Genomic DNA, 24,196 nt, shown 5'->3' with positions numbered 1-24,196 from the left:
AAAGGCCCAGCTTCAACGCCTCGAGGGAAGGTTAAGGGAGACCGGGAAAGCCTCGAAAATACCGCCCGGCCTACACCCCTGCCCAAAGGAGCGCGCCTGGGCAGGAATTGTGATGATCAGACCTGGGGGGTTAGTCTAGAAGGGACCACCCCACCTAGAAGAAGTCCTCCGTTTTACAAATGAGGAAACTGAGGCGGAGGGAAGTCGATGAGCTGTCCAGAGCAAACAGCAGGTTACTGACAGCTCACACTAGAAGCCAGGCTTCCCCCTGCAGCAGCTTTTGCGGTGGACTTTTACTGTTCGTACCCTCTTCTTTGCCTCCCGAGGTGAAATGGAGTGGATCAACGGGACCCAGTTACAAGAGGAAGCTGCAGATACTCGCTCCGTCTGCTGAGAGATCTTAGCATCCTGTTAGGTGGCATAGGACCTAATATAATCCGCTTCATTGGTTAATAGTTGCCAAGCCACAAATAGCTGAAGGTTCTTTCCCATAAGTCACATCTCACACGTTGACATTCCGAAACGTTTATCGAATTATGAAAATTCCATCCTACGTGTCCCAAACGAGCTGTTTACTAGTCCCTCTGAATAAGGGAGTTTGATTGGATGGTTGACCGTCTTTTAGCTAACACGGAAAACAAATGAGTCTGTAATACAATGCAGCTGAGGGCTGGTTGTCCAGGCCTGGATTCCTCAGTTCATGGGAGAGCCAGCTACCCCTTGGATGGATTGGTGTAGATCCTCTGCCCCTATGTGGACAGACACAGCCCCAGCTCCTGCTGTTTCTCACCCATGTCATCCCTCTCCCCACCCCCCACCCCCCCACCCCACCCCCGCCGTAAGAGTAAGTTAATAGCTTAGACTTCGGGAGATAACCTAAGCTTTCAGAGTAAATCCATCCCTTTCTTCCACCTTAAGAGGTTACCCTTCATACATGCAGTCATGTTACTGTCCCAGGAAAGCAGTCTGCTTTTGGATGTGTTTTGCCTGAGTCTGTGCTCAGCTGTGCCCACTTTCATGTGATGCCTGCTTTCATGAGATAGATGGTCTAATTAGCAGGGTCACCTTGCCCCCTCACCTGCCAAACTGAGTTTATACCTTTTTTTTTTTAGTTTATATCCTTGAGCTACAAATTCCCTGGAGGCTCTGGACTGCGGAGATGTGAAGAATTCACCAGTGTCTCTCTACACTTAGTGCTAAAAGGGTATCAAGTGGAAAAACCTCCTACTACTCCCTGAAAGTAAAGGCCTCGTCTACCAGTAGTTCACACGTTATTGCTCCTGTCCTGTGCATATCCCATGAGCCACTGGGTGGCTAGAACTGGGCTAGAACCAAGGAGCTAAGAGAGAAAATCCCGGGCAAGGTTGGGGGAAATAGGTCACAGTGGCTGGGTGGTGAGGTCACAGAGAGGTTTGTCTGACCCGGACTACATAGGGGAGGGGCCTAGGAGGCAAAGCGGCCCCAGAGGTTCCCCAAGCCCAGGCGGGGGGCATGGTGTGGGAAAGGCAGCAGGGACAAAGGCCAGGGAGCTGAGTACAAGGGGCCAAGGGGCCCAGAGATTTGAGGGCAGGAGCAGTGAGGGGGCAGTCAGGATGGTGAGGAGAAGCCAGAAACGAAAGCTGCAAAAAGTCACCGGGCTCTGCAGACCGGAGGTGGGGCTCAGGGTGAGGGGGCAGGGGGCGAAGCAAAGGCCGCAAGATGGCAGCCAGAGATCAGGGGAGGGGTTATGTGGAGAAGTTGGACAGGGAACAAGGCAGACAGGGAAGGGTAAACCCACGGACCTAGAGAGAAAGATGGGAGGATTTGACAGCCCAGAGCCCCCAAGGTAGTGGTTAATAAGTAGTTAACAGAAGGAAGAGGCATGACCCTCATGGAACCCCTGTGCACCCTCTTCTCCTTGGGTAGGTGAAGCGGAGCTGCGCTTCATGTGGCCCAGAGCCTGGGGGTGAAGAGAAGAAGGGGAGAGGAAACCCTATATCTATTCAGTTGTTCCCCCCAGAGCTGGTGAGTCCTTGGGGGGGCGGGTTGGTGCTGAGAATAAAGGACTGGGGGCTGCTGAGGGGCCTCCGTGACCCCTGCTTTCCCCCTCCTGCCCCCACAGGTGGAGCACATCATTTCATTCCTCCCAGTCAGAGATGTGGTCTCTCTAGGTCAGACCTGCCACTACTTCCACGAAGTGTGCGACTCTGAGGGCGTGTGGAAACGCATCTGTCACCGGCTCAGTCCTCGACTTCGAGAGCAGGGCTCTGGGGTCCAGCCCTGGAAGAGAGCTGCGATTCTGAACTGTACACCTTCCCGGGAACCTCTAGTTCTCTCTGCTTCTGTCCTACCGTATTCTGGGATCCCTCCTACTCCATAAAATTGCCTAATGGGCCCCTTTCTCTGGAAGAAACTTGTTAGATTTAAACATACTCCAACAAGGACTTACTCCAAGTCTCTAAAGCTGCTCTCGGACAGACATTGTCACCCAGAGCCCCCATTCCTAGCATCCCTGCCAAGTTGCCCACCATATTCAAGCTCTTCCATATCTTACCTTGAGACATCCTCCTCTCCCAAAACCTGGAGTTTTCCCTCCTCTAAACCAGGATTTTTCAACCTTGTCACTATTAAAACTTTGAGCCAAATAATTCTTTGCAGGGGTCAGGTGCTGTCCTTTGCATGGTAGGATGTTTAGCAACATCCCTGGCCTCTACCCACTAGACGCCAGTAGCACCTCCCCCAGTTCTGACAGCCAATGTCCCCCGAGGGACAAAAATCACCCCCAGGTTGAGAAATATGCTCTAGTCCCCTCCCTTCCCAGGGAGCCCCTATCCAATAACTTCGTCTCACACAACGGAGATGAAGGGAGATGCAGATAGCAGATCCAGAGCTAGGGGTGTGGAAGGGTTACTGGCCTTTCCCAGTCATTCCTTTTCACACCTCTTTCTGCTTTTCTATGCATTCTTATATTTCCTTTGATGTCTCTGATGCGAGTTTGGACCAAAGAAGTGCTCACTTAGAAGCATGTGTGTGGCCCTGGGCTGAGGTGGGGCAGAGAACTTTAGTTCAGACATGGGGCATAATTTCAGATATCTTCTGAGCTTTCCACGTGCCCTTTGGAAGAGGTCTTTCCCCAGGCCTGGGGATGGAGAGGAGCTAAACACCCATCCATTGAGAAATCTAGCTTTCCCAAGCTCTGTTTCATCTCCCTTGTGCCTCCCCGACCCCTTAAACCTCCCTCTCCTTCCCTTCTGCAGACACGAAGGGCCTGTATTTCCAGGCATTTGGGGGCCGCCGCCGCTGTCTCAGCAAGAGTGTAGCCCCTGTGCTGGCCCATGGCTACCGCCGCTTCTTGCCCACCAAGGACCACATCTTCATTCTTGATTACATGGGGACCATCTTCTTCCTGAAAAATGCCCTGGTCTCCTCCACCCTTGGCCAGAAGCGGGCCTGCTGCTATGTTGTGTTGTGTCACGGAGCCAAGGATGTGAGTACCAGGACCCCAGCAGCTGAGACCCCACCTGTTTTCCGGGAACCCAGGGCCCACACCAGTCCTGAGGTGGCATCCTTAGGACAGCCACCCTCCGATACCAGGAACTGCAAACCAAGTTTGCCTTTCCCAGCCCTGGACCCAAGTATCTCATCTCCCACCCCAGGATCCAGCTGCCCCAGCCTCATCCCACTGCAAGGCTGGAGATCCCGGACACCTTTGTCTTTTCCTACAGTTTGCCTCGGACCCGAGAGGTGACACAATTTACCGTAAATACCTCTATGTGTTGGCCACTCGGGAGCAGCCGGGAGTGGTGGACACAGCCCACAGCCAGTCCTGTGACTGTGTCGAGGTCTACCTGCAGTCCAGCGGGCAGCGGGTCTTCAAGATCACCTTCCACCGCGCCATGAGCTTCAAACAGATGGTGCTGGTTGGTCTGGAGAGCCAGCGGACCCTGCTGCTCCTCACAGGTGAGGCTTAGAGCAGTGGTTTGCAAACTGTTTCCTGCAGCTTCTTCAGGACCCCTGCAGTGGAAGCTTTGGACCGCCAGGGAATTCCCTGCTTCTGAACTTCTTAATGCTAGGCAGGGCCCTGAACCCCCAGACATCATTCTTCCCAACACTCAAATTGGATTCCGCCAAATCCAACTGCTCGGTTTTCTCTGTACTCATCCCTCACACTGAAGAGCTCCCCTGGTTGATTTTCGGTGGTGAAGGCTGGAGGCTGGGATACTTGAGGTCACTGCCCCCTTATTTCATCTCTACCCTTTTCCTTCCAGCCCCACTCTAGGGCAGCAAATGTCTCATGCTGTATGGCTTAGGGAGTCTCTTGGGAGGTTAATGTGGTTATTGGAGGGTCCCCTCCCCCACACAATTGTCTGCCTCCCCGCCCCCTCCCCCAGAGGAAGGAAAGATCTACTCTTTGGTAGTGAATGAAGCCCAGCTGGACCAGCCACACTCCTATACAGGTCAGCTGACCTTGAGGAAGGTGTCCCATGACCTCCCTCACCTGTGTGTGGCCTGCATGGCTTCCAACCAGGGAAGTACTCTCTACATTACGGGTAAGAGCCACCTCCCTTCTTCTCCAGACCCCAGCCTTGGATAGACCTTCCAGATACAGAACCCTCCCTTATCCTTACTCCAGCTCTGTGGGGTACCCGTAGAGCATCCTAGTCAAAAGAGGTGTTTAAGCTCCCAGACATCATAGCTGGTGCATTTCTAGTGGGTGTGAGACTCCCCAGATCTTACATCTTTCATCCCAAGTAGGGCCTGATCCCTAGGAAATGGGTGCCCAGAGCTGCTGAGCTGAGGGCTCCAAACCCCCCAGACCAGGGGCGAGTGTATTTTGAGGTGCATACCCCAGGGGTGTATCGTGATCTCTTTGGAACCCTTGAAGCCTTTGACCCCACGTACCAGCAGATGCCACTTCCGGTCTCACTGCCTGCCAAGGTAGGATCCTGGGGTGGGGGGTTGGGGGCAGACCAGTGGGGGAGGGGCCTTAGGGGGCCCGCAAGGTACTGAAGGTCTGAAACAGGAGCAGGAATCAAATGATTGATCAGCGAGGGACAAGGGACCCAGGGAGAGGGGTGACCTAGAGGGCAAGACCAAAAGCGATCAGCTGTGTGTGGCAGGTTAGCAGTTGTGAGATACTGGAGCTCAGAGTTCCCCTGGAGACGACTGAAGGCCCACTTCTCCTTTCTACCTTACCTCCTAGGTCCTATTCTGTGCTCTTGGCTACAATCACCTTGGCCTGGTGGATGAATTTGGCCGAATCTTTATGCAGGGAAGTAACAGATATGGGCAGCTGGGAACCGGGGACAAAATGGACCGAGGGGAACCCACACAGGTGAGATTGCTTCCCAGCTACTCTCATCTTGCCCCCCTTCCTCTAATTCCCTGACCCCTGGATCTCTCCACATCTCTACTTTCCATAGAATCCACTTTCTACTCCCTAGGATGTTAAGCCAACCAGTAGCACACCCGGGGTTGGCACCACGAGGTGCATTCTGTGTGGCTCATGCTACAAGTGCAGTAGGAGTTTAGTGAAGCAGGGAGACCTGGGTGGGCCGAAGTAACTCCAAGAGGTGAGATGTAAGCAGGGCCTAGTGGGTTAGATAGGATTCGGGTGGGTACAGGGAAAGGCATCCTATGTAATGGGGATGGGGACGAAGCTTGCACATCCCTGGGACGGTGGAAGGCCCGGCCTGACCAGAGCAGAGTGTGTTTTGGAACTCAGTAGCTACGAGGTGGTATAGGTGTTTGCGAGCCTACAGAAGTATCGATTTGGGAAAGAGCCGTTGCAGGTTCTGGAGCAGGAGAAGGCAACCCCCTGGATGATGGAGAACGGGTCACGTGGCCAGAGGGCACAGTGAGAGGCCCACCGGGAGGCTGCTGAATGACACCAGCATTTGAGACAGGGGACTGGGGCTGGTACAGTGGCGGCGGGAACAGAGAGGAATGGAGACATGAGGTGTAGTGAAAGAAAACGAACAGTCTCTGGAAACTGACTAGATATGAGGACAGTGGGGTAGGACAAAGGTGGCTCTGGCAATAGACATGGTAAACATGCCAGTGGGCGAGGAATGCTGGTTTGAGGAGAGAATGTGAATTTAGGCTTCTTCTGCAGTGAGAGTAAAACACTAAAGTAGAAATGTCTAGCTGGATTCCAAGTTGGAACAAGGTTGAAATGACAAAAGTAGAGGCAGAGGGGCAAAGCTGGGTGGTCGCCATGATTGTGGGTGGAGGGACTGAAAGAGTTGTCTCTGAGAGAGAGACACACCCTCAAATGCCACGTCTCACAGGCCACGGGCACAGAAAGTTTCACCCAGGAGGGGGTGGTGACCGTGATAGTGAAGGCGTATGCTGCCTGGCATGGAAGGATGGCTATACCATATTTTTCAGTGAAAAAAAAAAAAAATTCGTTTACACAGCACAGTCCCATCTTGGTTTAAAAATATACAACTTGCGTGTATATATTTGCTGAGGCAACAGTGAGGAAGAGTGTCCAGCAAGATGTTAATAGTGGGTGGTGGGGCTTCCAGTGATTTTTAAATGAATTTTTGCTTGCCAGTATTTTATAATTTTCCTGTAATGGCCGTGAAATTACTTATCTATGTCTTCAAAAGTAAAGCGCTCACAGTCTCGGGAGCAAGCGTGCAGGAGAGGCCCTGGGATTTGGCTGCTGGGAGGTCCAGTGCCTTTGGAGAGAAGTCGTAGTGTAGTGGGGAGTGGGGAGTCTCAGGCGAGACTGGCTGTGGTGAGACCAAGAATGTGGTCCACTTCAGACTGATCACGTAGCCAGTCCTACTGCCTAAAAGACAGAGGTAGGAAGCAGCAGAAATCAGGTGGAAATGTTTTTCCAAAAGAGTGGCCATTTTGAAAGATAAAGATATGACAGACTGAAAATGCTAGAGACGGAAGGAAGGACGCAGTGGGAGGCAGGCCCTTCCAGGGGCCTAACCTGGAACTACACAGGGACAGGGAGGAAGGCTCTTCCTCCCCCGAGGCTGGAAGGCAGAATGAGAGACTGGACAGGCCCAGGCCTGGGGGATGAGACCAGGGAGCAGATAGCAGGCCCTGGCCTCAGGCAAGAGGCCTGTTTTCCAGGGAACCGAGAGGAGGAACCAACAGCCGTGCTAGCGCCCCTGTGGTCAGACGGGCTGCAGGAGAACCAAGGAGGAGTGATAGCTGCCAGTCTGCAGTCGGCAGGGCGGACCTCGTTGGGGAGGGGGAGGGTACTCTGGGGCCCACCTCCTCCCTCCCCCTAGCTTCCCTAGGAGAAGCTGTCACCCTTCTCCAACCCGGCCCCTCCCCACGGTGCCTTGGTGTTCCCCACTTAGGGACCCTGCCCTGTGTTCTCAGGTACGTTATCTGCAGCGTCCCGTCGCCCTGTGGTGTGGCCTCAACCACTCCCTGGTGCTGAGCCAGCGCTCAGACTTCAGCAAGGAGCTGCTGGGCTGTGGATGTGGGGCCAGAGGCCGCCTGCCAGGCTGGCCTAGGGGAAGTGCCTCCTTCGTTAAGCTCCACATCAAGGTCAGAGCAGGGTCCAGGGAGCGGGCGTCCAGGGAGGGCCAGAGCAGTAGAGCCCACAGGACTGTAGCTGGGGCTCCCACAGGGACCCAGGGACCCCATCTTCCAGCACCACCCACCGCCCTTTCCTGCCACGTACCATGGCTCCTGGCTCTCTCCCTGAGCTGCCCCTGCTGGCCCGCTCCGACCTCACACAACCTTGGGGCTCAGCCAGCCAGCTCACTTGCTGGCTCAGGGCTGGTCTGAGCAGGACAAGCACAACAGCTGGGGCTTCCTGGGAACCCCTTCCCGGGGCCCCACTCAGCCACTCCCCCTCTGTCTCTCCTCCAAGGTCCCTTTGTATGCCAGCTCCCTCTGTCCCACCAGAGAGTGCCTCTACGTGCTGTCCGGCCATGACATCGAGCACCATCCCGCCTACCGGGACCTACCAGCCAGCAGGGTGGCGGGGACCCCCAAGCCCAGCCTGGGGGCCGAAGCAGCCCAGGACCCTGAGGGGGTGGCGGCGCAGGCCTGTGAGCCGTACCTCGGCCAGATCCACAGTTGCCCCACATTGCAGGAATGCATGGAAACGACGAAGGTGATCGTGGGCTGGATGCCCTTGATGGCTACACAGGAGGATTTCTTCTGGGAGACCCTGGACATGCTGCAGAGGGCTTTTGGAGGGGTTGGCCAAGGCCCCCCAACCCCTGACAGCTGACCCCCCTCTCCTGGTCTCACCCCTGGAGGGAGGGTCTGGCCCTGGGCCAGGGGCTAAGGAGAGGTGGAATGACAGCAATGAATGCTGCGCGTGGGGAGGGGGATGCAGTGGGCTAGGGCCTGCTAGACATGTCAGGGTGGGACTGTTTTGTAAAATGTTCAGGGAGCTGCCCAGGAGGGGCCCCCAACCTGACATGGACAAAAGATTTGATGGACAAATAGAATAAAAGGCTGATTGAGGCCCGGTTTGTAACCCTGGGGCCTGGGAGGAACGTGGGGCGGGGTGCGGGGGGAGGGGTGGGCAGGCAGAGTGGACGCAGCTCAGGCTGTCAGTTGCTGCAGAGCTGACAGCACCTGGATCCTTCAGCTTCCTTTTCCCTCCAACGCCAAGACCCGATGCCTACTTGGTTCCGTCACTTGGATCCTCCGTCCATCAGGCTGAGAAAGGCGCTTCCTCTGAGTTCAGGAAGCTTCCTACCCATTTCCCTTCATCCCTGTGAAGCCAACCCCCCCCCCAACCCCCCAACCCCCGCTCTCCTCCTCCTGTTTCCCTTCCAGATCTGATCTCACATGTCCTTTCCCTTACTTTCTACTCCATCCTCCTCTTCCTCAATAAGGAAGACACTCCCTTTACCCACAGAGCATGCCTCCCTGCCCCCACCCATACCTCCAAATATTTGGGAGAGAAGATGGGTGAGCAGAATTCTTCCTCCGTGGCCTAGTCTGGCCCCGGTATGGAGAGGACAGTAGACATTTGAAGTGGAAAATAAACTGGAGCAGGGGGTGGTCAGGAAGTGGGTAAGTGATTAGAGGTTGGGAGTCCAGGGAAGGACTTCCTCTGGGTGCTGAGGAAGCAGGAATGGGGAGGATCACAGGTGGGCTGGAGAGTCCTCAGGAAGGACCCGAGGCTGTGTTGGAAGGATGCTCGGGCACTGGACAGAGTGGGCTTGCAGATGATGTTACTGGACTGCCTGGAATATGCTGAGAGTCTGATGCTCCCTCTGCCCTTCGTTGCTCCACCCCCGCTCCCACACTGGGTCAGTATTTATGTGTCCTGGACCTAGAGAGGCCCCTGGAATCGCCACTGTCCCGGCTCTTCTCTCCCTGTCCCGCCTTCCCCGCCGCCCGCCCCACTGGCCAGTCCCCACGCCCACACGCCCAAGGCTGCCTCATCTGGCACTGATTATCCCCGCTGCTGCTGCTGCCGCTGCCGCTGCTGCTGCTGCTACACTCAGCTGCTGCCTCTGTCTTGAGGACCCCAGTGCCTCTCCCTCGGGCCATGCTGCCTACTACCACAGCCTCCCTCTTGGGGCCCCTCCTCACTGCCTGGGCTCTGCTGCTGCCTTTCACCCAGGGCCAGAGCCCCAACTACACCAGGTAGGTCTCTCGGCACCTTCCAGATGGCTTGAGTTAACTTCAGATCCCTGATTCCTGGGGGGCTGTGCCTGTGGAGCTTGTAGATTCTTTTGCTAACACACCACCCGCGCAGATCTCCCACAGCCCTCACCCTTCTCTGGCCCCCAAGTCCTCCTTCCCTGCTGCAAGACCACTGTCTCCTGCGGTCACCACTGCTCCCCACTCCTCCACCCTCCGTCCTCTGCCCTCTAAGTCTCCCCACCTATCCAGACCCTTGGCCCCACCATGGAACCTGAGAGCACCAAGACCTTGAACTTGCCTGGTAGCTGTACATCTGGATTCCAGGAGGGAATCAGAGACTGTGGGGGGAAGAGGGGGCTGCAAGTGGGAGACGTGGGAGTCAGTCACCGCAGTAGTTAGCTGGAGCCGGAGCAGGGCAAAGGTTGGGAGCGCAAGGCCCTGGCTGCTGCTTCTCCCTCATCTCCCCGCCCCCTCACCCCCCCACCTCGAGGCTGTGTCCACATCTGGAAGTAGTTAGGCCGCTCCAGGCCCTGACTGCCAGGCAGGGCGAGGGGGGGGAATGATGGAGGGGGGCCGAGGAGGATTCCGGGAATTCCTGCTGGGGTGGGGGTGGGAACTCTGAGGGGCTGGAGGGACAGCCAAGTTGCTGGTCCCACTTTTTCCTGATTCCCTGCTGGAGTATTTCCCACCCCAGTCCCAGCCCCGCTGGCTGAGGCCGCCTCGAATCCTTTGGGCCTCCCTTCCTCATCCCGCTGGCTGCCCTTCTTGGCGCCCCCATGCTCATTGCCCTACCCCAGTCCCTGCACTACTCCCCCACTCAGGCCTGACCTCTCTTCTGTTCTGCAGACCTGTGTTCCTGTGTGGAGGGGATGTGACTGGGGAGTCGGGTTACCTGGCAAGCGAGGGTTTCCCTAACCTCTACCCCGCCAATAAGGAGTGCGTCTGGACGATAACGGTGAGAAGGCCCCTTTGGCCGCCGTCCCCTTGTCCAAGTCTCCCCGAGGCCTGGGTCCAGGCAGCCAGAGGCCAGACTGCTAAGGGAACCCCCCTCCTGGCAAGCACCGCCGCTTCTCCCTGGGGAAGTCCCAGCCCCCTCCCCTCTGGTCACTGACAGCATCAGTGCCCACAGTAACACGTGGCAAGCATCCTCACACCTTAACTCAGAGCCTGCTTCTCCATTCCCACCTTCATCCCCATCCCCTCTGGTCTCTCCACAGACCTCAGGTCTTGTCCCCTGCACAAGCCACAAGCCCTCTGCTCTGCACCCTGATGGGGTCCCCTCTGCTTCAGGCCCAGTTTCTGTAGGAAATGCTTGGGGAAAAAGAGTCCCCTCTGCCTGGTTGTGTCCGGCCTGACTTTGCAGGTCCCCGACCCTGTCCCCACCATCAGGTCCCTGAGGGCCAGACTGTGTCCCTCTCCTTCCGAGTCTTTGACCTGGAGCTGCACCCATCCTGCCGTTATGACGCTCTGGAGGTCTTTGCCGGGCCTGGAACCTCAGGCCAGCGGCTCGGACGCTTCTGCGGGACCTTCCGGCCAGCGCCCTTAGTCGCCCCCGGCAACCAGGTGACCCTGAGGATGACATCGGACGAGGGCACGGGAGGACGAGGCTTCCTGCTCTGGTACAGCGGGCGGGCCACCTCAGGCACTGGTGAGACCTCCCTCACCTCCGCTGTCCCCCTCTCCTGGCCCCGCCCCCGGCGCAGGCCCCACCCCAGCCTTAACCTCCACCCCAAGAGCCTGGGACCCCCATTATCTCCCTTACCCTTTTTCCTCACTAACCGCCCCTTCAGTCCCTCCTCCCCGTCTTCTCTCCCCTCCTTCCCGCTCCCACCCCCCCCTCTTCCAGGCCCCCGCCCAGGCGCGAGGCGGAAATGGGTCACCGACCCGCGGGTGGAATGGGCGGCCTGGGGTTACTGGGACGGTGAGTAACTGCCCGCCCCCGTCCGCAATCGGGCTCCCTCAGGCGGGCGCGAGGGGGCACCCCCGGGCTGGGGGACTAGGTTCCCCCGACCCGGAGCCCCCTACACCCAGCCCGGGGGCTCCCGATTGCGGTCCCATCACCTCCTCCTGGCGGCAGAAGTCTCCCCTAAAATGTTTAAGGAGGGACCTCCCCAAAGGAGCCTCGGGGCTGTGCCCCAATTTGAGGGCACCTTCACAACATGGGGACTCTCCAGCTGCGACGGGGACTTTTCTGCCGGGCCGGGGAGATGGGATCTTCCAGGGGAAGAGGAGCGATGTGGCCTCGCGATGTGGCTTCGCGATGTGGCTTCGCGATGTGGCCTCGGGTCAGGGGGAGGGGCAAGAAGGGAGCGTGTCCAGTCAATTCCTCCTCCCCCTACCACCGCCCGCCTGGGTGCCCGGCGGTCCAAGACTTACCCCCCCCGCGGTCCAAGACCTCCCGGAGCCCCGCTCCTCCGAGCCCCATCTCTGCTAACCTACCCCCCTTCTTCCTCCCTCTCTTCTCGCCCCATCATCCCGAGACCCAGACATCTGAGCTTTCTGCACGGGCTCCCAGCCTAGAGTTCTCCTCCAGCTGACCGAGGGTCTCCACCGCCCCCCACCCCCACTCCTCTCTCCCCTCCCCAGAGCACCAATTTTGCGGGGGGCGGCTGGAGAAGGCCCAGGGAACCCTGACCACGCCCAACTGGCCCGAGTCCGATTACCCCCCGGGCATCAGCTGTTCCTGGCACATCATCGCGCCCCCGGACCAGGTACTGACCCCCTGCCCGGGCTGCCCTCGGGGACCCAGGCGGCGTCCTCCAGTATGCAGCCTGCAAAGATTTATTGAACATCTACAATGTCCCGAGCACTGAGCTTGCATGGTGGGCAGCAAAAACAGACCCAGACCTGCTTGCACCCAAACAAAAAATGTCAAATTACGACTGTGACGAATCTTACGAGAGCGAGGTACCCGATGCTGATATATAAACTGATTTGTGCGTGTGTGTGGGGGGTGTGGGTGTGTGTGTAGTGGTGGTGGAGGTGGATTCTGGGTCTGTTCCTTGAGAATGAGCCAGGACTTGACCTTGCGGACTACGGCGACCGAGGCCACTGCAGGGCCCCCGTGGATGTGTGTGTTCCTCCGAGCTGTGGTGTGAATGCATTAAGAGGGGGGCTGGAGGGCACGCGGGAGGTGAGCGAGGAGGCCGCGGCGAGCGTCCCGGAGGCGGCGGCCGGGCGGAGGAGGTGAGAGGTGAGAGCTCCGCTCCCTCGGCTGCCCGGGGTCCCACCGCGCAGCCTCCGCCTCTGCCCCGCCGCCAGGTGATCTCACTGACCTTCGGGAAGTTTGACCTGGAGCCCGACTCCTACTGCCGCTACGATTCGGTCAGCGTGTTCAACGGCGCCGTGAGCGACGACGCCAAGCGGCTGGGGAAGTTCTGCGGCGACACAGCCCCGGGGTGAGGGGGCGGCACCTGGGTGGGTGACGGCGTCCGGGAGTCTCCGCCGCGCCGGGTGCGGGAGCGGGGGGACAGCGCTGCTGGTGGGAGGGGCGGGGCTGAGCTGAAGCCGCAGGAGGCGAACCTGCCGGCCCCAAACGGGTGGGCGGAGCGGGTAGCGGCCCAGGCAGAAGACGAGGCTTGACGCCAGGCCTGGGGTCCGTGGATGGAGAGGCGAGAGGGGCTTGCGAAATCGGGAAGCTAACGCAGACAACCGAGGGGCAGAGGTGAAAAGGCCGCCGGCCTGGGTAGGGGGCAGGATGCGCTGCCCACCTGACACCTCCCCCAATGCCCCGCGCCCGCAGTCCCATCTCCTCCGAAGGGAACGAGCTCCTCGTCCAGTTCGTCTCGGACCTCAGCGTCACGGCCGACGGCTTCTCGGCCTCCTACAGGACCCTGCCGCGGGGCGCCACCGAAGGAGGGCCAGGCCCGGGCCCCAAGCCCGGAGTCGGGCCCAAAGTCAAGCCCGAAGTCCCACCTGAGGAGAAACCGAAGGCCGCGCCTAAGGCAGAGGCAACTCCGGTGGGCCCCGGTGAGTCTGGGAAGGCAGAGGAAGCGGCCGCAGGCTGGAGGGAGTTGTATCTGAGTTCCTTCCTGCGCTCATTCATTCATTCAATACAGCACCCATGGGTGCCGCCTCCGTGCTAATGGCTGGTACTGGGTGCTGGGACACGAAGCTGGATAGAGCTCTGAACAAGTTCAAAGCAATGAGGCTTTTGTGGGGAAAGTGGTCCTTCCTACCTCCTGGGTCGGTTACCCTCCACAAACAGTGCCCCCCTTCCCCCCCCCCACCAGATGCACCCAGTGTCTCCTGCCCAAAACAGTGCCGGCGGGCAGGCACCTTGCAGAGCCACTTCTGTAACAGCGACCTGGGTAAGCAGCCCCATCCCCCAGCTCTGCCCTTCCAGCTCCTCTAACCTCCCCTCCTGTCCCCAAAGCCCCCCTCCTTCTGGTTCCAGCCCTGCCCTGGCCTCCTGTCTCCTCACCTCTCCCTCTCTCTCCCACAGTGGTGACGGGAATGATGAAGTCCATGGTTCGGGGCCCAGGGGAGGGCCTCACAGTCACTGTCAGTCTCACTGGTGTTTACAAAACCGGAGGCCTGGACCTGCCCTCTCCCCCCACTGACACCTCCCTGAAGTTCTATGTGCCCTGCAAGCAGTGCCCCCCCATGAAGAAAGGTAACGGAGATGTGGGAAAATGTAGAGGGGGACTTAGCCTCATGAAAATGATGGAGGCAGAATCTGAGGGACTGGGACGAGGGGGTACATCTATAAGGTCTCAGTTACACAAACTCTCAATCCCTTCCTCCTCTTCCCTAGGAATCAGTTATCTGCTGATGGGCCAGGTGGCAGAAAACAGAGGTCCGATCCTTCCTCCAGAGAGCTTCGTGGTTCTCTACCGGCCCACCCAGCACCAGATCCTCACCAACCTCAGCAAGAGGTGCCCTTCCAAGCCTGTTCAGGCTGCTGGATCCCAAGCCTGAGCCTAGGCCAGCCTCCGGACCCTGGCCCTAGGGACCCCTTTCTTATCCAAATAAATGTTTCTAGACTTGAGGAAGGGGTCACATGTCCATTTGTATGGTTTTGGTGCTCCTCTGGGGATTTGTTTTCATTCATTCATTAAACTCAACAGTTACTATACAGAAGAATGTAAGTCAAATCTTGTCACCCCTTTGCTCAAAATTCTCCCGTATGCTCAACACCCACAGAAAATGCTCACTACGTGGAGGTGATGGATATGTAAATTAGCTTGATTGTGCTGATCTTTTCACAATGTCTACAGATATCAAAACACCAAGTTGTACACCTTAAGTATATACAATTTTTATATGTCAAAGATATCTCAATAAAGCTGTTTAAAAAAAAAAGAAATTAAGGGAATTCCCTGGCAGTCCAGCACTTTCCCTGCTGAAGGCTGGGATTCAATCCCTGGTTGGGGAACTAAGATCCTGCAAGCTGCCTGGGGCAGCCAAAAAGAAAAAAAAAAAAAAAAAGGAATTAAAACAACTCTTCCATAGTTTCCCATCAGTCTCAGCATAAAATCCAAAGTCCTACTGTGGGCTCTAAGGCTCTAGGTGATCTGTGTCCTCCCTCCCACCTCATCTCATCTCTGAATATTGTCTCCCTTACAATCTCTTCCATCACACTGGCTCCTTGGCCATTTCTAGTACACACCTGCTTCCGGGCTTTGCCTTTGCTGTTCCCTCTATCCGGAATTCTCTACCACAGACATCTCCTGGCTCACTTCCTAACTTCAGTGAGATCTCAGCTCAGAAGTTCATCCTAGTCACCCATTCATTTGTGCATTCCAAATGGCAGGCACTGTTTTCGGTGCTGAAAATACAACAAAACTAAGTCGCTGCTCTTGTGGACAGGAGAGTAAATTCTACCAGAGCAGAGATAAACTAAAATAAACATGATGTCAAGTAGCTCTAGGAGTGCTCTGAAGAAAACAAAAGCATGATAAGAGGACAGGCAAAGGGAGATTCTACATTTGATAGGGTGCTTAGAGAAGGCTTTCGGGTAACTTTGTTTTGCTCCGCTGCTAACCAAATGCGTAAGATTCCTCACCTTGTCGAGGCTGTTTCCTCGTCTGTAAGGGGAGCTGAAGATTCTGAATACTAATTCCCTCTGCAAATATGAGTGATTTCAAATATGAGTTCCGTGCAGGAAGGAATCAAGAGAAGTGCCCTGGGCTACGAACCGAGTCCAACTGGGAGCAACCGCCAACTCGTACTACAGAAAACGGCTTTCGTTGCTTTGGAAGCGTCTAGGAGAACCTGGGACTGAAGTGGAGAAAGAGGGCTCCCTTGTGGGATGTGATTCTAGTGATGGGGAGGAAGGAACAAAGCCTGACTCCCATCCTAGCCCGGGCCCCTCCCCCCGACCTCGCCGCCCGACTTATTCCAGGATTAGCGTTCTAGCCAGAGACGCTCGTAAAGTTTTACGTCACTGGGATCAAGCCAATCACCTCTTTAGGTGCACCAATCGGTGTATACTTAGAGCTGAAACGAGGCCGCCCTGGCCAATGACAGAGGTCGTACGGCGGAAGAGCAGAAACGGTCTGCCGGGAAGATGGCAGCCCTGGTCCGGCCACAGGTTGATTGGCAGGTGCTGTGACCAGAGGTGAGCTTCATAGCGTGAGCGGCCGTTCGGAGGCGGAAGCCCGAAGAAGCGCGGGCCCGAACTCAGGGGGGGATCGGAGGCACAGATACAGGTCTCGGGAGAGCAGGAGACGGAAAGGGCAACTCCGGAAGAGGTCGCGGAGGCCAGCGGAATTGGGCCGAAGAGAGGGGCGGGTGCCCTGGGAGGCCCGGAAGGGGCGGGGAGGGGCGGGGCTTATGGAGATCGGGAACTGGGGCTGAAGACTAGGGCCAGGGCTGGGAGCCGGGAGGGGCTGGGTTTACGGGGTGGGCGTGACCCTCGAGGTAGGGCTTGGGGGCGGGGCCTAAAGGGACCTGAGGCACAGCTGTGGAGAGGAAGGGTTTGGGGGGCCTGGGCCTGGCCTGCGGGGCCCTCATCTAGGGGGATTCCGAGGCGGCGGCGGCATCAGTCCAGGCCCTGCCCTACGATCTCATCCCGTTCCCTTTCGCCCCTCTCGCCCCTCGGCTTTATACTCCAGGCCCTGTCCCCTGAGCTCTGCCCTCGGATGTTCCACCGCCCAGAGCTTGCATGCGCCGTGGGGCGCCCCAGGACCAGGAGCTGGTGGGTCCGGGGGCTCCTGGGCGGGGGTCCCGGGGCGCCCCTCCTCCCTCGGGACCTGTTGTCCCGGTCCTCGTCTTTCCCCCGGATCTAGTATTCAGGGCGGACCAGCGGAGTGGATCTCGGCAGCTGCTGACCCTCTATAACCCCACGGGAGCAGCGCTTCGCTTCCGAGGTGATGGGGATGGGCGCTTCGTGCTAGGGATCTGGGGGCTGGCGGTAGAACACTGGGGAGCTGGGTGGGCTGGAGCAGTCAGATGAGTACGGTCGGATGTCCAGCCCTGGGGTAGAAGGCAGGGGGGGACTCCATGGGCGGGGCTTGTGCAGGTTGTCTGAGGCAATAGTCGGTCTCTGTCTGTGTGCCTTTTCCCCTCAGTCCTGTGCACAGCACCTGCCAAATACACAGTGTTTGACGCGGAAGGATATGTGAAGCCTCAGTCCTGCATTGACATGTGAGTTGAGAGGGTGGGGAGGCTGATGGAAGCCAGGGGTCGCTGCCACCTTTCTCTGATTTACTGTGCCGTGGCTTAAGCCTCAGACCAGGTCCTCTTCCACCTGTTTACCCCACCCTCTGTCTGTGTCCCTAAGGGAAATTTTCCTGGGAGGGTGGGGCCTGGATCCTCTTGGATCACTGCCTCTCACTGCCCTTCAATGGGCCGCTCTCCTTTCTTGGGACCAGTGTGATTCGCCACGTGGCCCCCAATCCCAGCCACTATGACGTCCAGGACCGCTTCCGCATTGAGCTGTCTGAGGAGGGAACAGACGGCCGAGTGGTGGGGCGCAAGGACATCACCTCGGTTCTGAGGGCCCCAGCGTACCCCCTTGAGCTTCAGGGACAGCCTGACCCAACGCCGCACCCAGAGCCTCCTTCCTGGACAGCACCACCCACGGCTCAGCACTTCCCAGAGAGTGAGTTTAGGGATGGGAATTCTTGAGTTCTGTAAGGAGGAAGGACCTAGCATGACCCTAGAGATGAGCTCAGTTGGAGTTGAAGAGGTCTTCCGGTTCAGTACTTTTTTTTTTTTTTTTTTCTTTTGGCTGTGCCTGGTGGCTTGCGGGATCTTAGTTCCCCAACCAGGGATCAAATCCAGGGTCCTGGCAGTGAAAGAGTGGAGTCCTAACCACTGGACCGCCAGGGAATTCCCTTCCGTTTCAGTTTTCTGCTTTTTGGTGGAAACATTTCTAGAAATTGAGATTTTATATCAGGTTAGGGAAAAAGCAGACTTTGCAGTTTCCTTGGTTTCTGGCCTCCACTTAAAGAGAAAAATTCTTCCTTTAGCTCTGACTTCAGTACTTCCCATCATGTGTCAGCTCAGTTCAGTTCAGTAAGAAACCGGGGGCTTCCCTGGTGGCAGTGGTTGAGAATCCGCCTACCAATGCAGGGGCCACGGGTTCGATCCCTTATCTGGGGAGATTCCCACACGCCACGGAGCAACTAAGCCTGTGCGCCACAACTACTGAGCCTGTGCTCTAGAGCCCGGAACCACAGCTACTGAGCCCACGTGCCACAACTACTGAAGCGCGCGCACCTAGAGTCCGTGCTTCGTAACAAGAGAAGCCACCGCAATGAGTAGCCCCCACTCACCGCAACTAGAGAAATCCCTCACGCAGCAACAAAGACCTGACGCAGCCAAAAATAAATAAATACATTTATAAAAAATAAATAAATAATAAGAAACCGGGTTGAGCAATTATGTACCAAGTTGTGGGAGACAGAGGTCCCTGCCTGGCACACAGAGACACAGGAGCCTGTAATCAAGGCAGAGTTGAGAGAAAACGAATGATGAGGGACCAGAGGGGAGAGGGTTTCCTGAGGCTTTGGGAACGAAGGCTCCAGGGAGGAGAGAACACTTCCAATGTCCAACAGAAAGTGGGTACACCTTCCATCTTCAGCCTCCTCCCTGAAGGGTGTTGGGCTGGGCAGGAGTGGAGGCTAGAGATCCTGATGGGCCTTGTTTCCCAGACCCCCTCCCGCACCTGGCCACCAGCTCCTTCCTCCTCTTCTTGCTGATGGGCACAGTCTCTGTGGCCTTCCTGCTGCTGCCACTCCAGGATGAACTTGGCAGCCAGCTGCCCCAAATCCTTCACGTCTCCCTGGGACAGAAGTTGGTGGCAGCCTACGTCTTGGGTGAGCACGGTGGTGGTAGGGGATCCGGGCCCAGAGAGAGGAGAGCGGGGGCTGGAAAGAGGGCGTACAGAGCTGGCGGGCTACACATAGGACCTTGCTCTTCCTCCCCTCTCCAGGCCTCCTGACCATGGTGTTCCTCCGGACCTGAGCTCCCTGCTCAACCTCCACGCCCCCTCCCCAGGCAGGGACGTGGACCTGGACGTGGACGTGAGACATTCACTGTGATGCTCATAACCTTGCCTCAACTCCTACTTCCTTCTTCCTGCCCGTCCCCTTCCCCCCAAAACCCAGGGGTTTGTATTCATTTTCCAAGCTGAATAAAATAAATTTGTAAAATTGAACTGAGAAATGTAAGGAACATACCCCTTTCTTCCCACTTCTCTCCTCCAGTTCCTCCTACTCCCAGGGGACCTCGAGCATCAGGGAGCGAAGAGACCCAGTGAGGATTTAGAAGATCAGAGTCTTAGGCTTGGTTCTGCCCCGAAAAAAACTGTGTGACCTTGAGCAAGTCATTGAATTTCTCTGAGCTTCAGTTTCTGCCTCTAAAATGAGGGAATTGGGAAAGTTGATTCTTAAGATCCCCCTTAGCCCTATCCTCGGGATAGGATCCTGCCCCTAAGCCAACATGCCTTAAACTAAAAAGAAACAAACCCTGATACCACCTACTCCCACCTGCTAGAGAACTCAGGTCCCGCCATCTTGAGCCATCAGAGCCTCTTGCCAGGGTTGCCTGGGGGCTTCCCCCCCACCCCCACCCCCAGAATCCTCTTCTGCCTTTCTGTCCCTTTACCTGCTTTTATTTTGTCTCTTCCTTTGACCTCAACCCCTGTGGGTCAGAAACACCAAGGTCTCTGACAAGATGGGGACAGATGGCACTGCCTGCCATAACCTCAGCCTAACCAGGCAGGAGAAGTTAGGGCAAAGGAAAAGAACGGACTCCTTGAAAGGCAGGCTTCCAGCCCTCCTTCAGATGTAAGGCGAGAGGGGAGGAAAGGAAGAAGGGAAGCCAAAGACACTGGAAGTTTGTTGATTGGGAACAAGAATTAGCAAGATAACGTTAAGACAGACTCAGTCTGTTATGCTGCTGGAAGGTTATCAGTTGTTCCAGCTTTACTTTGGGGGCCTTGGGACCTGCCCCTCTGCCCTGGGGACCTTGCCCTTCCCACACCCAGAACTGGCCCCGGTGACATGTGAGCCTGATCCTGTGCAGAGAATGGCAGCCTGTGTCTAGGATGTGAGGGCTCTCCCCGCGGTCCAGCAAACCCCTCACAAAACCATCCACACTGGACTGTCTGTGCCCAGGACCCCAAAAGGCATCTGAAGTATCGCACATTAATGATCTTGTGGATATCTGCTAGGAAACGGCCTTGCTGCCAGCGGGATCAGGAGGCTTTCTGAGACAAAGCTATGAAGGGCAGCTATAGGGGTGGGAGGGGCTTGGGTCACAGACATTTTTTTTTTTTTTTTCCAGTACGCGGGCCTCTCACTGTTGTGGCCTCTCCCGTTGCGGAGCACAGGCTCCGGACGCGCAGGCTCAGCGGCCATGGCTCACGGGCCCAGCTGCTCTGCGGCATGTGGCATCTTCCTGGACCGGGGCACGAACTCGTGTCCCCTGCATCGGGAGGCGGACTCTCAACCACTGCGCCACCAGGGAAGCCCCACAGACATTATTTTAAGTAAATTTCTTAGAAAACAATACTGAGCTGGCAGTAATTGGAGTGGGTGGGTGTTAGTTTCCTGTGGCTGCTATAACAGGTTATCACAAACTAGTGGCTTAAAACAACATAAATTAATTCTCTTATGGTTTTGGGGGTCCGAACTCCAAAATGAGTCTTCTGGGGATGAAATCAAGGTGTCAGCAGGGCTGGTTCCTGGAGGCACCTGGGGAGGATGTTCCCTTGACTTTTCGAGTTTCTAGAGGCCATCTGCACTCCTTGGGTGGTGACCCCTTCCTCTATCTTTAAAGCCAAAGAGTGGAAATAACAAATGATCACTGTTTTAAGTCACTAAAAAAAAAAAAAAAAAAAAAGCCAGGAGTGTAGCATCTTCAAATCTCTGACTCTAACCCTTTGCTTCTGTTGTCACATCTCCTTTGTCTATCTCTGATCCTCCTGCCTCCTTTAATAAGGACCCTGAGGACTTCCCTGGTGGCGCAGTGGTTAAGCATCCGCCTGCCAATGCAGTGGACATGGGTTCGAGCCCTGGTTCGGGAAGATCTCACATGCCGTGGAGCAAGTAAGCCCGTGCGCCACAACAACTGAGCCCACGTGCCACAACTACTGGAGCCCATGCGCCTAGAGCCCGTGCTCCACAACAAAGAGAAGCCACCGCAATGAGGAGTCCACGCACCGCAACAAAGAGTAGCCCCTGCTCGCCGCAACTAGAGAAAGCCTGTGCGCAGCAACGAAGACCCAACGCAACCCAAAATAAATAAATAAATAATAAAAATAAGGACCCTGGTGATTACGTCCCCCACCCCCACCCCCAGCATAATCACCCTGTGTCACTTTGCTAAGGCTGCCACAGACTTGGTGGCTTAAAAAACAGAAATTAGGGCTTCCCTGGTGACGCAGTGGTTGAGAGTCCGCCTGCCGATGCAGGGGACACGGGTTCGTGCCCCGGACCGGGAGGATCCCACATGCCGCGGAGCGGCTGGGCCCGTGAGCCATGGCCGCTGAGCCTGTGCGTCCAGAGCCTGTGCTCCGCAAAGGGAGAGGCCACAACAGCGAGAGGCCCGCGTACGGTAAAAAAAAAAACAACAAAAAAAACCCAGAAATTTATTTGATCACAGTTCTGGAGGCTAGTGTCCAAGACAAGCCGCCGACAGGTTTGGTTTTTCCTGAAGCCACTCTCCTTGACTTGCAGGTGGCACCCTTCTCACTCTGTCCTCACATGGTCTTTCTCCTGTGCACGCACATCCTTGGTGTCTCTCCGTGCATCCAATTTCCTCTTCTTATAAGGATGTCAGTCAGATTGGATTAGGCCCATTCTGATGGCCTCATTTTAACTTAATCACTTCTTTTTTTTAATTTTGGCTGCGTTGGGTCTTTGTTGCTGCGCGTGGGCTTTCTCTAGTTGCGGCAAGCGGGGGCTACTCTTCGTTGCGGAGTGCGGGCTTCTCATTGCGGTGGCTTCTCTTGCTGCGGAGCACAGGCTCTAGGCGTGCAGACTTCAGCAGTTGCAGCATGCGGGCTCAGTAGTTGTGGCACGCAGGCCCTAGAGCACAAGGGCTTCAGTAGTTGTGGTGCGTGGGCTCAGTAGTTGTGGCTTGCAGGCTCTAGAGCACAGGCTAAGTAGTTGTGGCGCACAGGCTTAGTTGCTCCGCAGCACGTGCGATCTTCCTGGACCAGGGCTTGAACCCGTGTCCCCTGCATCGGCAGCCGCTGAGCCACCAGGGAAGTCCTTTAATCACCTTTTTAGAGGCCCTATCTCCAAACACAAAAACATTCTGAGGTACTAGAGGTTAGGGTTTCAACATATGAACTTGGGGGGAAACAATTCAGCCCCAAACACTCCCCATCTCAAGATCCCTGACTTAATCACCTCTGCAAAGCCCTTTTTGTCGTGTAAGGTAACGTTCATTCACAGATTCTGGGTATTAGGATGTGGACATCTTTGTCCAGAACTTTATTCTGTCTACTACAGGGAACAAATGGACAAGGTGGAGAAGGGCTGAGAAACAACTTTGGGAAATTTGTTCTGGACAGTATGTCAGGGAAGTAAGGTGTCGAGGAGGCTTCTGACCCCTAGTCCAGGCTCCTGAGAACCCACCAAGTCCAACTCAGGGAGGTAAGGAGGAGGCAGTTTCATCTTGGAACCCAGGAGCATCCCAAGCCGTAAACTAAGAAGTCTTCACTTCCCAGCATCTGAGGAGCAGGCTAGGACCTCTCACGCCATACTGGGAGCAAGAGAGGACCAGGAGCCTGAGAGGCGGACCCTAGGATTTATGCAGCTGCCGGGAAGAACGAGGGCCATAGCCTCCTGAGACCATGATTAAAGGTAAGGTGGTGGCAGCAGCACCTGTAATTCCCTGCTCTCCTGCAGCTTCCACCTCAGTGGACAACAATTGGCCAAAGGGGACCCAAGAGGGGAGAGAGGTCCCAGGCTGGGCTAATATAATGGCTGTGTAATCAGTGCAGTCTCACAGGGCTCTGTGCTCCAAATGGGGCCCTGTGCTTAGGGGTTAGTGCCCTGCGGTCTCTATCTTGAAATTCTTAATGATTTCACCTCTGAATTTGTGTTTTGGAAGTGCAGCCCAATGAGACAGTGGAGCATGTGCTGGGGGTCCTGCCTCCCCTGGATGGATTCTCACCTGTTGGCTCCCTGCCCCCACCCAACCACAGCTGCCACCTTCCTTCCCCAGTAGGCACCTGGGCGCAGGCACACGGAGGGTCCAGGTCTGGGTCTGGGTCAGGGTTGGGCACATGTGCTATCTGTAGCAAGTCATGGGGCAGAACCCTGCGTGCCTAAGGGGATCTGCCCCAGAGTATTTCCTTGTCTCGGGGATCTGGACATTAAATAACAACTTAAAAACCACCATGACAGGTTGAGAGACTGTGGAAGAAAGAAAAAAGCTTTGTTCTTGCTTTTTAAAAACAAATTTTTTTTTTTGGCTGTGCCTTATAACAGGCGGGATCTTAGTTCCATGACCAGGGATTGAACCCACACCCCCTGCACTGGGAGTGTGAAGTCTTAAGCACCGGACCACCAGGGAAATCTTGCTTTTTGAACAAAAGGCCCCACATTTTCATTTTGTACCAGGCCTTGCAAATTATGTAGCCGTCCCTGGTCCCAGGAGAAGGTACAGAGCCAGCCCCCCACCCATGGTGGTCTTTGGAGAAGGGCCCTCCTTATTTCCTCAGGCAGTTTCCTTAGTTCCTTAGGTAACGGGAACAGCTCTTTAACCCATGCAGACAGCATTCCCACTTGCATCCTCTCTGGCCTCTTCTGCCCAACCCTTCCCTAGCTCTCAAGGGAGGGATGATTGGGTGAGGTGAGGGTGTGGAAGACGCATAAAAGTGCCCGTAAACAACAGATGCCACAGGTGGTTTATTGAGGTTCAAACCCCAGCCCCTCCCACTGCACGACATGGGTTGGCCATAAAGTTATGGTCGCAGCAGATCTTTCCCACCAAGAAGGCTGGCCAGGTCCCAGGAAACCTTCCAGAGTGGTCTCTAGCTGTAGAGGGGGGACCCTGCTCCTGAAGAGGAAGGGGCTGTGATTGAGAGAGCAGATGCTGCTCCCTGATTAGCTGACAGTATGACCATCCCATTATGGAAGGCACTGCTCACCTACTCCTACGTTGCAGGGCCTGGGGTGTGTGGGGGTCTGCGCTGGCGTCATTGCTGGGGCCCTTGGAG

General features: G+C 56.2%; 3 protein-coding genes across 5 annotated transcripts; all 3 read left to right on the top strand.

The window, feature by feature from the left end:
* Positions 1-1,165: 1,165 nt before the first annotated feature.
* FBXO24 (F-box protein 24) lies at positions 1,166-8,484 on the top strand (the record flags this gene model as incomplete). Its single annotated transcript, XM_079945488.1, has 10 exons — positions 1,166-1,204; positions 1,906-2,004; positions 2,102-2,285; positions 3,237-3,466; positions 3,705-3,939; positions 4,371-4,529; positions 4,865-4,917; positions 5,183-5,314; positions 7,330-7,500; positions 7,829-8,484. Coding segments are annotated over 10 exons (1,668 nt in total), but the record flags the coding sequence as incomplete, so codon positions are not given.
* A 911-nt stretch (positions 8,485-9,395) lies between these two features.
* PCOLCE (procollagen C-endopeptidase enhancer) lies at positions 9,396-14,560 on the top strand. 2 transcript variants are annotated; one of them, XM_079945614.1, is made up of 10 exons: positions 9,396-9,570; positions 10,417-10,525; positions 10,960-11,218; positions 11,417-11,491; positions 12,157-12,281; positions 12,832-12,968; positions 13,313-13,539; positions 13,803-13,880; positions 14,015-14,185; positions 14,327-14,560. In XM_079945614.1, the coding sequence occupies exons 1-10, from the start codon at positions 9,473-9,475 to the stop codon at positions 14,488-14,490; spliced, it is 1,443 nt and encodes a 480-aa protein (XP_079801740.1). In that variant the 5' UTR covers positions 9,396-9,472; the 3' UTR covers positions 14,491-14,560. The 2 variants fall into 2 exon arrangements, with proteins under 2 accessions (XP_079801740.1, XP_079801741.1); XM_079945615.1 differs by lacking the exon at positions 11,417-11,491 and having other exon boundaries at positions 9,399-9,570.
* A 1,351-nt stretch (positions 14,561-15,911) lies between these two features.
* MOSPD3 (motile sperm domain containing 3) lies at positions 15,912-19,144 on the top strand. 2 transcript variants are annotated; one of them, XM_079945617.1, is made up of 6 exons: positions 15,912-16,132; positions 16,629-16,883; positions 17,085-17,160; positions 17,388-17,617; positions 18,672-18,836; positions 18,953-19,144. In XM_079945617.1, the coding sequence occupies exons 2-6, from the start codon at positions 16,679-16,681 to the stop codon at positions 18,982-18,984; spliced, it is 708 nt and encodes a 235-aa protein (XP_079801743.1). In that variant the 5' UTR covers positions 15,912-16,132; positions 16,629-16,678; the 3' UTR covers positions 18,985-19,144. The 2 variants fall into 2 exon arrangements, with proteins under 2 accessions (XP_079801743.1, XP_079801742.1); XM_079945616.1 differs by lacking the exon at positions 15,912-16,132 and having other exon boundaries at positions 16,441-16,883.
* The last annotated feature ends 5,052 nt before the right edge of the window (positions 19,145-24,196 follow it).

Source organism: Stenella coeruleoalba, assembly GCF_951394435.1.
Source record: "Stenella coeruleoalba genome assembly, chromosome: 15".
Lineage (NCBI taxonomy): Eukaryota > Metazoa > Chordata > Mammalia > Artiodactyla > Delphinidae > Stenella > Stenella coeruleoalba.
Note: the sequence above shows the minus strand (reverse complement) of the source record. Positions and strands in the feature narration are given on the sequence as shown.